This window comes from Sphaeramia orbicularis, chromosome 15 (assembly GCF_902148855.1).
Source record: "Sphaeramia orbicularis chromosome 15, fSphaOr1.1, whole genome shotgun sequence".
Taxonomy (NCBI): domain Eukaryota; kingdom Metazoa; phylum Chordata; class Actinopteri; order Kurtiformes; family Apogonidae; genus Sphaeramia; species Sphaeramia orbicularis.
In genome coordinates this window covers 1405063-1418232 of record NC_043971.1, presented here as the reverse complement: position 1 = coordinate 1418232, position 13170 = coordinate 1405063, and the positions used below count along the sequence as shown (strand labels likewise).

General features: G+C 43.7%; 1 protein-coding gene across 1 annotated transcript in view; it reads right to left on the bottom strand.

Annotated features, from left to right (window-relative positions):
* gbf1 (golgi brefeldin A resistant guanine nucleotide exchange factor 1) overlaps window positions 1-13170 on the bottom strand; it is a 130636-nt gene that overhangs the window by 6438 nt on the left and 111028 nt on the right. The window contains exons 23-28 of the mRNA XM_030156528.1: window positions 13131-13141; window positions 9076-9296; window positions 4268-4418; window positions 3846-3976; window positions 3245-3346; window positions 2019-2132 (exon numbers count right to left, since the gene is read on the bottom strand). Coding sequence (XP_030012388.1) covers window positions 2019-2132; window positions 3245-3346; window positions 3846-3976; window positions 4268-4418; window positions 9076-9296; window positions 13131-13141 — 730 coding nt within the window. The remainder of the gene's footprint in view (window positions 1-2018; window positions 2133-3244; window positions 3347-3845; window positions 3977-4267; window positions 4419-9075; window positions 9297-13130; window positions 13142-13170) is intronic.

Below are 13170 nucleotides of genomic sequence, written 5' to 3'. Positions count from 1 at the left end.
CTATCACTGAATCCTTACTTATATCGGACTGACCCCACAAAACCTGGATCTATTACATGTATTTGAACGATACTGAACACATCTAAAATGGATTTGTGTATATTCGTGACATCATACTGTAGCACCACAAACATAAACCAGTCTTTCAGGAACCACCAAGACCATGGCGGTGCTCTAACAGGGTGTCCACAGTATATGATGGTATCCACGGCACCAACAGGAACATGGCAGAACACCAGGTTTTTTACTGAAACTGGACTGAAAACCGCAGATCTACAGAAGCGGCACAAAGAGGGATCTGAGGGAGAAATGATACTGAAACTGAACCAACACATTCTGAGGACACGTTCAAGTGTGTCACAAACACTAGGGGTGTACCGGTGCTCTCATTTGTACTGAACCGTTTGGCTTCGGGGCCTTCGATACAACACAGAGGTGTACTGAACGAGTACATGTAGAATATGTGACGAACACAAACACAGGTGGACACCAGCAGAACCCATGTGCAGGGTTACGTCTCATCACTGCTGCAAAAAGAAAACACACTTATTCAGAGGCTGGGGCGCTGATAGGGGGTGGGGGGGTAAACATGACAACACAGACTATAACAGAGGCGTAAGTGAGTAATTTCATTTTTTTCCAGATAAGGCACTTTATTCAGAATCAGAAAACCAAATCCTCTCGTCGACACCTGGAAACTCTGGTCGATTCATTACTGGCTCTTGATCCTGATCAAAAGCAGCTAATTTCTAGCATTTACAGCCTCATTAATTCTACCTGGGACATCCCAGTGTCTGGTCCTAAGGACTCTTGGGAACATGAGTTTGGAATCCCACTGCCTGATGATTATTAGGGACAAGTCTTAGTTAGTTCACTCCTAGCAGAAGTCAATAATTAATAATAACTGATCACGTAATAACGGCCGACAATGTCATAAATTTTCTATTTTTAAAATGTAATAAGCCAATAACATAATATCTGGCCAATAATGTAATAAAAGTCCTGAACCAATAACGTAGTAGCTTTTGGCCAGTAACGTTATAACTTATTATGTTATTGGCTCAGTTATTACATTTGCAAAGAATTCTTTTTTACCAGGAAAATATTGTAATAACCAGCCGATAAGTTATAACATTACTGGCCAAAAGTTATTACGTTATCAGTTCAGGACTTTTATTACATTATTGGCCAGATATTACATTATTGGCTTATTACATTTTAAAAATAGCGAATTTATTACCTTATCGGCTGTTATTATGTTATCGGTTGTTATTACATTATTGGCTTCTACACTCCTCTTCAATCTGTGCGAGCCATGGCCTCCTGCAGTGTAAAATTGTACCCAAAGTCACTCCACTTATTTGTCTCAGATGTACCCCAGTGTGTCTGACTGGTGTAACAGTCTCCCACATGTTCTGGTTCCGTCCCAGACTCGACACATTCTGGTCTGAAATATTCCAAACTCTTACCACAGCATATAACATTCCTATGTGTCCTGATCCCCTGTTGGCTCTGTTTGGTCCCCCCCCCCCCGCAACCTTTTACCTCTGAAGTCCCACAGACTGTTTCTGCCTTTGCCACTCTATTCACCACACGTCTCATTCTCCTCGTCTGGAAACACCTTTAACCTCCATCCCACAGCAGGTGGTAGAGGAGAGACCGCCCTTAAATTATATTGAAACCTTGACGTCTCTGCCTGATCGTGATGACTGAGCACCCCCCCCCCCCCCCGTTTCATTTTAGCTTTTTTTTTTTTTTAATTGGACAATTGTTGTATCTATTTTGTACTGATTAACTGTCAATATTGGATTTACTTTAAGGATTGTCTTTTTTTGGGTAGGGTGGGATTGTGGAAGGGATAGAGAAAAAAAATTAAAGAATGGAAGTCCGTTTCCTTTCTGTCATACCTGTGAAATTACTTCCAATAAAGGAAGTTAATAAAAAAAAAAAAAAAAAAAAGGATGCATTAACTGCTTTTCCAGTCCATGAATGTTCCCTTTAACCCCAATGTTTCTCACCAGTAGGTCACTGGATCCTGCGTGCATGTACTTGTCCATGAAGTCCAGAATGGTGAGCCACAGAGCAGCGAAGGTGGGCAGGGACAGCAGGGGGGACAGGTGCTGTAGGAAGACCTGGACAGACGGACGACAGGGACATGTCAACAGGCAGACAGACAAGGGGGGGGGGGGGGGGGGGGCAGGTAAACTGAACCCAGAACAGTCTATGATGACTTTCAGATCATTGAACCCAGTCAGTGTTGGATGTTTTAAAGGTGGAATGTTAAAGGTAGGGATGCAACCATATGAAAATGTCATATCATGGTTATTGTGACCGAAATTATCAGAATTATCATTATTAATGCGTTATCATTGAAATTGTGCTCAAAATGTTCCAAAAGTACTAATACACACACTGAAATAATTTAACCAAGTTGTATTTAAAAATAAATAAAATAATAGTCCCACTGTCCCTTCTGTGTCAGAAACATTCCAATATTAACCCTTAGTGGTCTGAATCTATTCTGTCTGTTTTTCAGTCCTTTTGATTTGGCCTTTATATACTATAGAAACAAATGTTTACTATACCCATGTTTGGGATCTGTTTTTTCAGCACAACTTCATCTATATCATCTGTCTATTATTTTTTCCACTTTAACCTACTATAAAAACACAAAAGGACAAAAAACACAAAAAAATATAGAAAATACGATTTGAAAAATGTATAATATAATTTACTGCATAAATAACACACAGATGCTTAACAAACCTTTTCAAAGACTTTAAAAGTGAATATTGGTTCCAAATATTAGGTATAGAAAATTAAAATTGTAATAAATTCAAACTATACTCAAATATTTGACATTAAAGCAGATCTTTACATAGGGTTTTTTCCGGAAAAGTGCGGTAATCAAACACGGTTATCATGAGAAGTAGAATTTAAATGGTAATACTAACTGTCTGTGATTTTACCAGTTTATCGTTATATCCCTAACTAGAAAAGCACTCAGAGAGCGCAGACCTCCATCAAGGCAGATCAGTGCCCCCCCCCCCAATCACCACCAAAAATTTAATCATTTGTTCCTTGTGCCAGTATCAACATTTCCTGAAATTTCCATCCAAATCCGTCCATAACTTCTGGAGTTATCTTACACACAGACAGACAGACAGACCAACGCTGGCAAAAACACAACCTCCTTGGTGGAGGTAATTAAAGGTATCCTGTTGTAAATGAGTGAGGTGTGAACCTTGGACAGCAGAGTACAGGCTCTCATCCTGGTCTCCTCCATTCCACCCACGTCTGCAGGACTGATGTTGTCCAGCAGCTTGGTCAGCAGAGGGAAAAGGACCTGCACAACAAATATGGACACAGAGGCCTCAGCCGTTACTATAGCAACCCCCACATTTGATGGAGCAGGTCATACTTTAAGCCTCAGTCACATCAGTCGCTTCTTATGAACAACGGGTTTGTATGAATCTCTCGGTTCTTACGACAGCTGGAGTTCATAGACTTTTGTGGATGGAACAGTAGTTTCTTCCATCCATCTTATGAAGTCAGTTCGTCTGCCGTTCAAAACGCATGAGCATCTGGAGACCTCTGTGAGAAAATGACCTGGTTTTATGTCGTACGAACAACGTATACAGTTGTCACGGTCTTCTTAACGATGCCTTTGGACCTTCCTACATCAGACCTACGGACACTTCATGAACGACATGTTGTGACTGAGGCTTTACTCTGAATTTTAAACATTACCTGACAGACTGATTATGGACATTTTCAGACCAGTTCAGTCTAGTCCCTAAACCCTGTCCCCAGTTCTGCAGTCATGCCCTCGTCTCCTTCCTCACCTTATTAAAACAGGACTCCCACTCAGCGGCGTCTAAAGTCTGCAGGTCGTGGACCAGCAGCGCCCTCTGCAGGTAGGTGAGAGCCTGCATGCGAACCTGACGTCTGGCATCACAGCACAGCCACGCAATGCCTGAAGACGACAGAAAACAAAATCACACGTCACACACGGGACCAGAATAACGTCAAGGACATAGGAAGAAAATAAGAGGAAAATCAGAGAAAACATGAGACGGTCGACACAAGATGAAAACCAAATCAAAGATGAAATAAAATAAAAATGATGTAAATGAGGCAACGAGATGAAAATGAAAATAACTTTTGTTGTGATTTGAGGCTGTATAAATAAAATCTGACTGACTGAAGGTGAAATCAGTGGGTCACAGATGTGTGTGCGTGTGTGTGCGTGTGCGTGCGTGTGTACCTTGCAGCAGTGGACACCAGCAGCTGGTCCACAGAGTCTGGGAGTCGGCCTCGATCTTCCTTCCTGCAGCCTCCAGGTGGCGCTGCTCCTCAGCCCAGGAGCTGTAGATACTGGCAGCTCGAGTGTGGAGAGTGTGCATGAGGTCCAACAACTGCAACACACACACACACACACACACACAGGTTCAGACATATGTGTGGAGGTTTTCAGGGTTAAATGTAGATGAAGGTGTAGAGTCCTCATTAAAGCCAACGTCCATGTTAGTTAATCACGGAGAATTGAACCCTTAACCCTAACCCTTAACTCTTAACCCTCAGATGGAAATGACAGAAATGGGATAAAGTGTTTACTTTGACCAGATGAAGACATTTAAAATATATTAAACCTGATATTAGTGACAACAGCCTCTGTCTGAAACAGATGGAAAGACATGAGTTTCAAACTGTTCAGATGAAAGTCAGATTAATGATGAGAATGAAAAATACAACCCAGAATGGACTCAAGGGTTAGGGTTAGAAGGCTTTGGGTTAGTGGTGTTAGGGTTAGTGGTGTTAGGGTTAGTGGTGTTAGGGTTAGTGGTGTTAGAGTTAGTGGTGTTAGGGTTAGTGGTGTTAGAGTTAGTGGTGTTAGGGTTAGTGGTGTTAGAGTTAGTGGTGTTAGGGTTAGTGGTGTTAGAGTTAGTGGTGTTAGGGTTAGTGGTGTTAGGGTTAGTGGTGTTAGAGTTAGTGGTGTTAGAGTTAGTGGTGTTAGGGTTAGTGGTGTTAGAGTTAGTGGTGTTAGGGTTAGTGGTGTTAGGGTTAGTGGTGTTAGGGTTAGTGGTGTTAGAGTTAGTGGTGTTAGGGTTAGTGGTGTTAGAGTTAGTGGTGTTAGAGTTAGTGGTGTTAGGGTTAGTGGTGTTAGGGTTAGTGGTGTTAGAGTTAGTGGTGTTAGAGTTAGTGGTGTTAGGGTTAGTGGTGTTAGAGTTAGTGGTGTTAGGGTTAGTGGTGTTAGGGTTAGTGGTGTTAGGGTTAGTGGTGTTAGAGTTAGTGGTGTTAGGGTTAGTGGTGTTAGGGTTAGTGGTGTTAGAGGTTAGTGGTGTTAGGGTTAGTGGTGTTAGGGTTAGTGGTGTTAGAGTTAGTGGTGTTAGAGTTAGTGGTGTTAGGGTTAGTGGTGTTAGGGTTAGTGGTGTTAGGGTTAGTGGTGTTAGGGTTAGTGGTATTAGAGTTAGTGGTGTTAGGGTTAGTGGTGTTAGGGTTAGTGGTGTTAGAGTTAGTGGTGTTAGAGTTAGTGGTGTTAGGGTTAGTGGTTAGGGTTAGTGGTGTTAGGGTTAGTGGTGTTAGGGTTAGTGGTGTTAGAGTTAGTGGTGTTAGGGTTAGTGGTGTTAGGGTTAGTGGTGTTAGGGTTAGTGGTGTTAGAGTTAGTGGTGTTAGGGTTAGTGGTTAGGGTTAGTGGTGTTAGGGTTAGTGGTGTTAGGGTTAGTGGTGTTAGAGTTAGTGGTGTTAGAGTTAGTGGTGTTAGAGTTAGTGGTGTTAGAGTTAGTGGTTAGGGTTAGTGGTGTTAGGGTTAGTGGTGTTAGGGTTAGTGGTTAGGGTTAGTGGTGTTAGAGTTAGTGGTTAGGGTTAGTGGTGTTAGGGTTAGTGGTGTTAGGGTTAGTGGTTAGGGTTAGTGGTGTTAGGGTTAGTGGTGTTAGGGTTAGTGGTGTTAGAGTTAGTGGTTAGGGTTAGTGGTGTTAGAGTTAGTGGTTAGGGTTAGTGGTGTTAGGGTTAGTGGTGTTAGGGTTAGTGGTGTTAGAGTTAGTGGTTAGGGTTAGTGGTGTTAGGGTTAGTGGTTAGGGTTAGTGGTGTTAGAGTTAGTGGTGTTAGGGTTAGTGGTGTTAGGGTTAGTGGTTAGGGTTAGTGGTGTTAGAGTTAGTGGTGTTAGGGTTAGTGGTTAGGGTTAGTGGTGTTAGAGTTAGTGGTGTTAGGGTTAGTGGTGTTAGGGTTAGTGGTGTTAGGGTTAGTGGTTAGAGTTGACAAATGTAGGTTCTAATCCACACACATTTCAATTTTTCAAAACCACACATTACAACTTCAATTACTATTAGAATTTCATACACATATTTTAACTTTAGCTGCACATGATCTGTTCATTTTCCCACTCTATTCATTTCTGACTTTTCTCTTAGATTTAATTTTTCACTCATCTGTGGTTTTTCTGTCTTTGCTCTGCACTTGTTTGTTGCTGCTGTTAACTGTGAAATTTCCCCATGGAGAGAAAAACAAAGTCTTATCTTAAGCCTCAGTCACAAATACTGTTACGAACAGCTACAAGCACCGTGTGAATGATTTATGGACTATTTCATACGACCTTCTCCAGGTGGACTTATAAGAATGGAGAGTTCGTGGACTGTTCCTAAGTTCGTATCCAGGTGGATGGTCTTGCGTAAGATTTTCTACGAACATGCACTGAAACCCCCCCTCGTAGGGCGCCCTAACAAATGCCTTTTGAACAACATAAGAACACACAACGTTCATGGATCAGGAGTCTGTTCCAGGACCCACATGTTCCTGCGGTGGACGCAGGTAGATCAGAAGAACACAGTAGGGTGTTATTAAGGGTCCATTAAGGAGTTCACACGAACGAACGCACAGACACAGATTCACACGGTGTTCTTAAGGTGGACTGCAGGTGTTCATATAAGGCAGTACTGCAGCATTAGAAGGGGTCGAACACAAACTGTCTAGACCACAGGTGTCAAACATGCGTCCCGGGGGCCAAATCCAGCCCACCAGAGGGTCCAATCCGGCCTGCAGGATGAATTTGTGAAATGCAAAAATTACACTGAAGATATGAACAATCAATGGTGTCAAAACCATTTGAATTCAGGTTCCACATACAGACACATACAGTCCAATTAGATCTGAAGTGGGTCAGAACAGTAAAATATTATCAGAATAACCTATAAATAATGACAAGCCCATATTTTCTCTTTGTTTTTTTGATGTAAAAAAGTAAAATTACATGAAAATGTTTACACTATCAAACTATACTTTTACAAAAAATGTGAATAACCTGAAGAAAAGTAAACGCAATTGGACCAATATTCTGCCTGTTACTAAATGTTTTGTGTGATTGTAACACACGTGTAAATGATAAACTGATAAACTGAGGCAGAATATTGTTCAAATGGCATTTGTTTTTCTTAAGATGATTCAAGTTGTTCATGTTATTCAGATTTTTAAGGAAACTTTGTAGATGTAAACCTGATCATAATATAATTTTACTTTTTTTCACTGTTCTTATTTTACTGGTCCGGTCCACTGCAGATCAAACTGGGCTGAATGTGGAACTGAACTAACATGAGTTTGACAGAACTGTTCTAGACAGAGGAAAGGACTGGACTCAAACGCACGGTGTTTTATTAACAGAAAAATAAACATGAAGAATTGACACAAAACCTGGAGACAGGAGACAGACAGAGTCCACAGGGATGAGGACCAGTTCGGGTCAGACACTGGGGGAGGGACAGGCAGGGTTTTGAATTACTGATGTTCGGATCTAGATTTTTTTGCTTCCAATCCGATCCAATATTTTTTAGGGTTAGTTTTGGTGATACCGATCTGATATCAATCTGATACCGACTTTTTACAATAAAATTTTGATTTATATTTGGAGTCATTATTTCTAGGTTACTATTCCCATTCCAAACAGACAGAACAGTGTACATGTACAAGCACAGAAACAATGTGATCCACACAGATCTGACCTGCTTCAGTACACTTCTTTATTTGTGGGTGTGTTTTGGATCTCCTTCTGTCAAACACTAAAACTGACCCTTTCATTGGACAGTTCATGTGATGACACCAGGACCACAGGGACACTTTCAGGTAGGAAGGGTGAAACTGCCATCACATAAACAAAGGCCTCCCATCCACATTTCAGTTTGACAGTCGGGATGTAACGATTACCGGTATAACGATAAACGGTGGTAAAATCACAGACTGTTAGTATTACCGTTTAAATTCTAATTCTCATGATAACTGTGTTTGATTACCGCACTTTTAGGGGAAAAAACCCTATGTAAAGATCTGCTTTTATGTCAAATATTTGAGTATAGTTTTAATTTATTACAATTTTGATTTTCTATACCTAATATTTGGAACCAATATTCACTTTTAAAGTCTGTGAAAAGGTTCGTTAAGCATCTGTGTGTTATTTATGCAATAAATTATATACATTTTTCAAATCAGATTTTATATATTTTTAGTGTGTTTTTGGTCCTTTTATGTTTTTATAGTAGGTTAAAGTGAAAAAATAATAGACAGATGATCTAGATGAAGTTGTGCTGAAAAAGCAGATCCCAAACATGGGTATAGTATATAAAGGCAAAATCAAAAGGACTGAAAAACAGACAAAATAGACTCAGACCACTAAGGGTTAATATTTGAATGTTTCTGACACAGAAGGGACATTTTGCCAATTATTCTGGTTTTTTTTTGTTTTTTGTTTTTTTCAAAATACAACTTGGTTAAATTATTTCAGTGTGTGTTTAAGTATTTTTTGAACATTTTCAGCACAGTTTCAACAATACCACAATGTTAATGATAACCGTGACAATTTTGGCCACAATAACCGTGATATGAAATTTTCACATGGTTCCATCCCTATTTGACAGCTGTAAATAAACTGTACCATTCTAACTGTGATGGATGGAAAGGTGCTAATGCAGTGTCACTGTTCCTACGTCAGCAGTGGGTGGTCCTGAAAGCGTCTGAAAGCGTCTGCGTTTGGGACGAGGCTCTGACACAGGCATGTGAAGGTAGAAGGGTAAAGACGGCCCATGTACTTACGTCCTGACTAACCTGTAATGACACCGTGTGGTAGCTGGCAGGGATGCCCTCGTCCTCCTCGTCGTCACTATGAGAACGAGACGGACGCTGGCCGGACGCCCTGCCGCCGCCTCGCCTGGCTCCGCCCCCGGCCTCCTTCTCACGTCCGCCCGCCTTCTTCCTCAGACGGGATTTGGATGAGTCGTACTTGTGGCTCTTCTTCTTGTCATGGTTACGGTAACCTGAGCAACCGAAAAAAACACAGATGTTGCCGAAGACCCGACTGTCAGAGAAGCATCATGACATCTATTAGATGTAGATCTGCATTTACACATAAAATCTATTAGATGTAGATCAAATAGGTGTTATGTGTAAACTTAGATCTAGATCTAATAGATCAGGGCTGTCAAACTCATTTTAGTTCAGGTCCACATTCAGCTAACTTTGATCTGCAGTGGGCCCACCAGTAAAATAATAACAGAATAATATATAAATAACGTCAACTTCAAACTTTTCTCTATGTTTTAGAGCAAAAAAAGTTAATTTACATTTTGAAAAGGTTTACATCTACAAACTATCCTTTAACACTTTCAGTGCCATGGGCCGATTAAGTCGGCTTTACGAATACAACCTGTAAAGTGCCACGGGCTGATCAGATCGGCTTTGGAGAACACGCCACATTTGTGTACAAACAAACCATCCACCCCCATTTCTTTCTCACATTTCGATGACGTTCTTTCTGTGTCCCCCTTTTGAGACCAAGCAGACGGGAATTTGAGGTCACGCGACCGAATAATATTTTTATATGTTTTTAATGTTTCTTATTCTCTGGTGTTTCATCAGAGGGAGCCCTCCATGCCGGGGGGCGGCTGTGGACTCCGGGGGCTGTGGCGCCTTCTCTCACTGGGGTCCGCTCCTTTCTGGTGGGTGGGGGTCCCAGTTGGCCCTCTCCCACTAGTTGGGATGCGGGGCTGTGTTGCTGGTGCCTGGTCGCCGGGGTCGGCGGCTGCCTCCTGGTGCGGATGGCTCCCTGAGACAGCGCCTCCTAAACTGATGTTTTACTTTTACTTGTACATTTTTGTTCTGGTCTACCCGTGCTCAGTCAGTCTTCTTAAGTATGTGTGAGCTTGTGGGTTTGCATGTATATGTGTGTGTGTGTGTGCGTGTGTGTGTGTGCGGGTGAGTGGGTGGGTGTGGGTGGGGGGCGGTACTGATTTTTAAACTGATATGTAAACCACTTTGTGCTACAGTTTTTAATGTATGAAAAGTGCTATATAAATAAAGATTATTATTATTATTATTATAAATTATGCAAATTACGATCAATAATGAATCGGCTGCGTCCGGTGCGTTTTGAATCTAATCAGCAATCGGTCGGATGTTACCGAGCGGTTTCCTGCAGGATTCTTCAAATATTATAAAAACGACGCGAAATACTGAAAAACGGCCAAATTCTGTGGCACTTTTAAGGCTTATTAGCCCCTTAACTGTCTGACACTTAAAGAGTTAAAACATTGTGAATAACATGAACAAACTGAAAAAATAAGTGTAATTTTAACAATATTCTGCCTCAGTTTATCATTTACACATGTACATTAGAACTTACAGATCACAGTGGATCTACAAACACACAAAACATTTAGTAACAGGTGGAATATCATTAAAATTGTTCTTACTTCTCTTAAAACATTTCAGGTTGTTCACATTTTTTTGTAAAATTATATTTTATTTTAGTATAAATACATGAAAATATTTACATTTACAAAAAGAAACATTTGGAGTTATGAGTATTTATAGGTTATCGGGTTGTACTTGACTGATCTGACCCATTTGAGATTGCATTGGTCTGAATGTGGAACCTGAACTAAAAGGATTGTTCATATCTTAGTTTTGACCAGACTCTCCTCACAGGTCAGCACTAGACTGAAACTCTAAAAAAAATCTACATGACTGATCAGTAAATGGACTCTTTAACTGACTTTTGAATGTGTGAAATGATCCCTTCCCCACAGTCAGTTCATATAATTATACTATATGATACATTGATGTGTCTCTACACAGATGAGCACCACATTGAGCTCCTTTCAGATGAAAACCCTGAAAGTGTTCAGGACCAGCAGAGGACTGGGAGGTCCAACGGGCGTTTTTATGGGATCTGTGTATGTTGGTCCACAGCCCAGATCCCTTCACCCAGACTCCACCTGCCCAACTGTCCTGGTCTGGGTAAGGTTCAGGTGTCAGCCATGAGGGTTCTTTAGGCTAGGGTTAAGGATTAGGGTTAGACTAGGGTTAGGGTCAGGGTCAGGGTTAAGGTTACCTCCGTTCAGGGTTAGGGTTAGACTACGATCAGGGTCAGGGTTACCTCCGTTCAGACTGGGTCAGGGTCAGGGTTACCTCCGTTTAGGGTTAGGGTTAGACTAGGGTCAGGGTCACCTCCGTTCAGGTTTAGGGTTAGACTAGGGTCAGGGTCAGGGTCAGGGTTACCTCCGTTCAGACTGAGTCAGGGTCAGGGTCAGGGTCAGGGTTACCTCCGTTCAGACTGGGTCAGGGTCAGGGTCAGGGTTACCTCCGTTCAGACTGAGTCAGGGTCAGGGTCAGGGTCAGGGTTACCTCCGTTCAGACTGGGTCAGGGTCAGGGTTACCTCCGTTCAGACTGGGTCAGGTCAGGGTCAGGGGTTACCTCGTTCAGACTGGGTCAGGGTCAGGGTCAGGGTCAGGGTACCTGCCGTTCAGACTGGGTCAGGGGTCAGGGTCAGGGTTACCTCTGTTCAGCTGGGTCAGGGTCCAGGGTCAGGGGTCAGGGTTACCTCCGGTCAGACTGGGTCAGGGTCAGGGGTCAGGTTACCTCCGTTCAGAATGGGTCAGGGTCAGGGTCAGGGTCAGGTCAGGGTTACCTCCGTTCAGACTGAGTCAGGGTCAGGGTCAGGGTCAGGGTTACCTCCGTTCAGACTGGGTCAGGGTCAGGGTTACCTCCGTTCAGACTGGGTCAGGGTCAGGGTCAGGGTTACCTCCGTTCCGACTGGGTCAGGGTCAGGGTCAGGGTCAGGGTTACCTCCGTTCAGACTGGGTCAGGTCAGGGTCAGGGTTACCTCTGTTCAGACTGGGTCAGGGTCAGGGTCAGGGTCAGGGTTACCTCCGTTCAGACTGGGTCAGGGTCAGGGTCAGGGTTACCTCCGTTCAGACTGGGTCAGGGTCAGGGTCAGGGTCAGGGTCAGGGTTACCTCCGTTCAGACTGGGTCAGGGTCAGGGTTACCTCCGTTCAGACTGGGTCAGGGTCAGGGTCAGGGTTACCTCCGTTCAGACTGGGTCAGGGTCAGGTCAGGGTCAGGGTCAGGGTCAGGGTCAGGGTTACCTCCGTTCAGACTGAGTCAGGGTCAGGGTCAGGGTCAGGGTTACCTCCGTTCAGACTGGGTCAGGGTCAGGGTTACCTCCGTTCAGACTGGGTCAGGGTCAGGGTCAGGTTTACCTCCGTTCAGACTGGGTCAGGGTCAGGGTCAGGGTTACCTCCGTTCAGACTGAGTCAGGGTCAGGGTCAGGGTCAGGGTCAGGGTTACCTCCGTTCAGACTGGGTCTGGGTCAGGGTCAGGGTCAGGGTCAGGGTTACCTCCGTTCAGACTGGGTCAGGGTCAGGGTTACCTCCGTTCAGACTGGGTCAGGGTCAGGGTCAGGGTTACCTCCGTTCAGACTGGGTCAGGGTCAGGGTCAGGGTTACCTCCGTTCAGACTGGGTCAGGTCAGGGTCAGGGTCAGGGTCAGGGTTACCTCCGTTCAGACTGGTCAGGGTCAGGGTCAGGGTTACCTCCGTTCAGACTGGGTCAGGGTCAGGGTCAGGGTTACCTCCGTTCAGACTGGGTCAGGGTCAGGGTCAGGTTTACCTCCGTTCAGACTGGGTCAGGGTCAGGGTCAGGGTCAGGGTTACCTCCGTTCAGACTGAGTCAGGGTCAGGGTCAGGGTTACCTCCGTTCAGACTGGGTCTGGGTCAGGGTCAGGGTCAGGGTTACCTCCGTTCAGACTGGGTCAGGGTCAGGGTTACCTCCGTTCAGGCTGGGTCTGGGTCAGGGTCAGGGTCAGGGTTACCTCCGTTCAGACTGGGTCAGGGTCAGGGTTACCTCCGTTC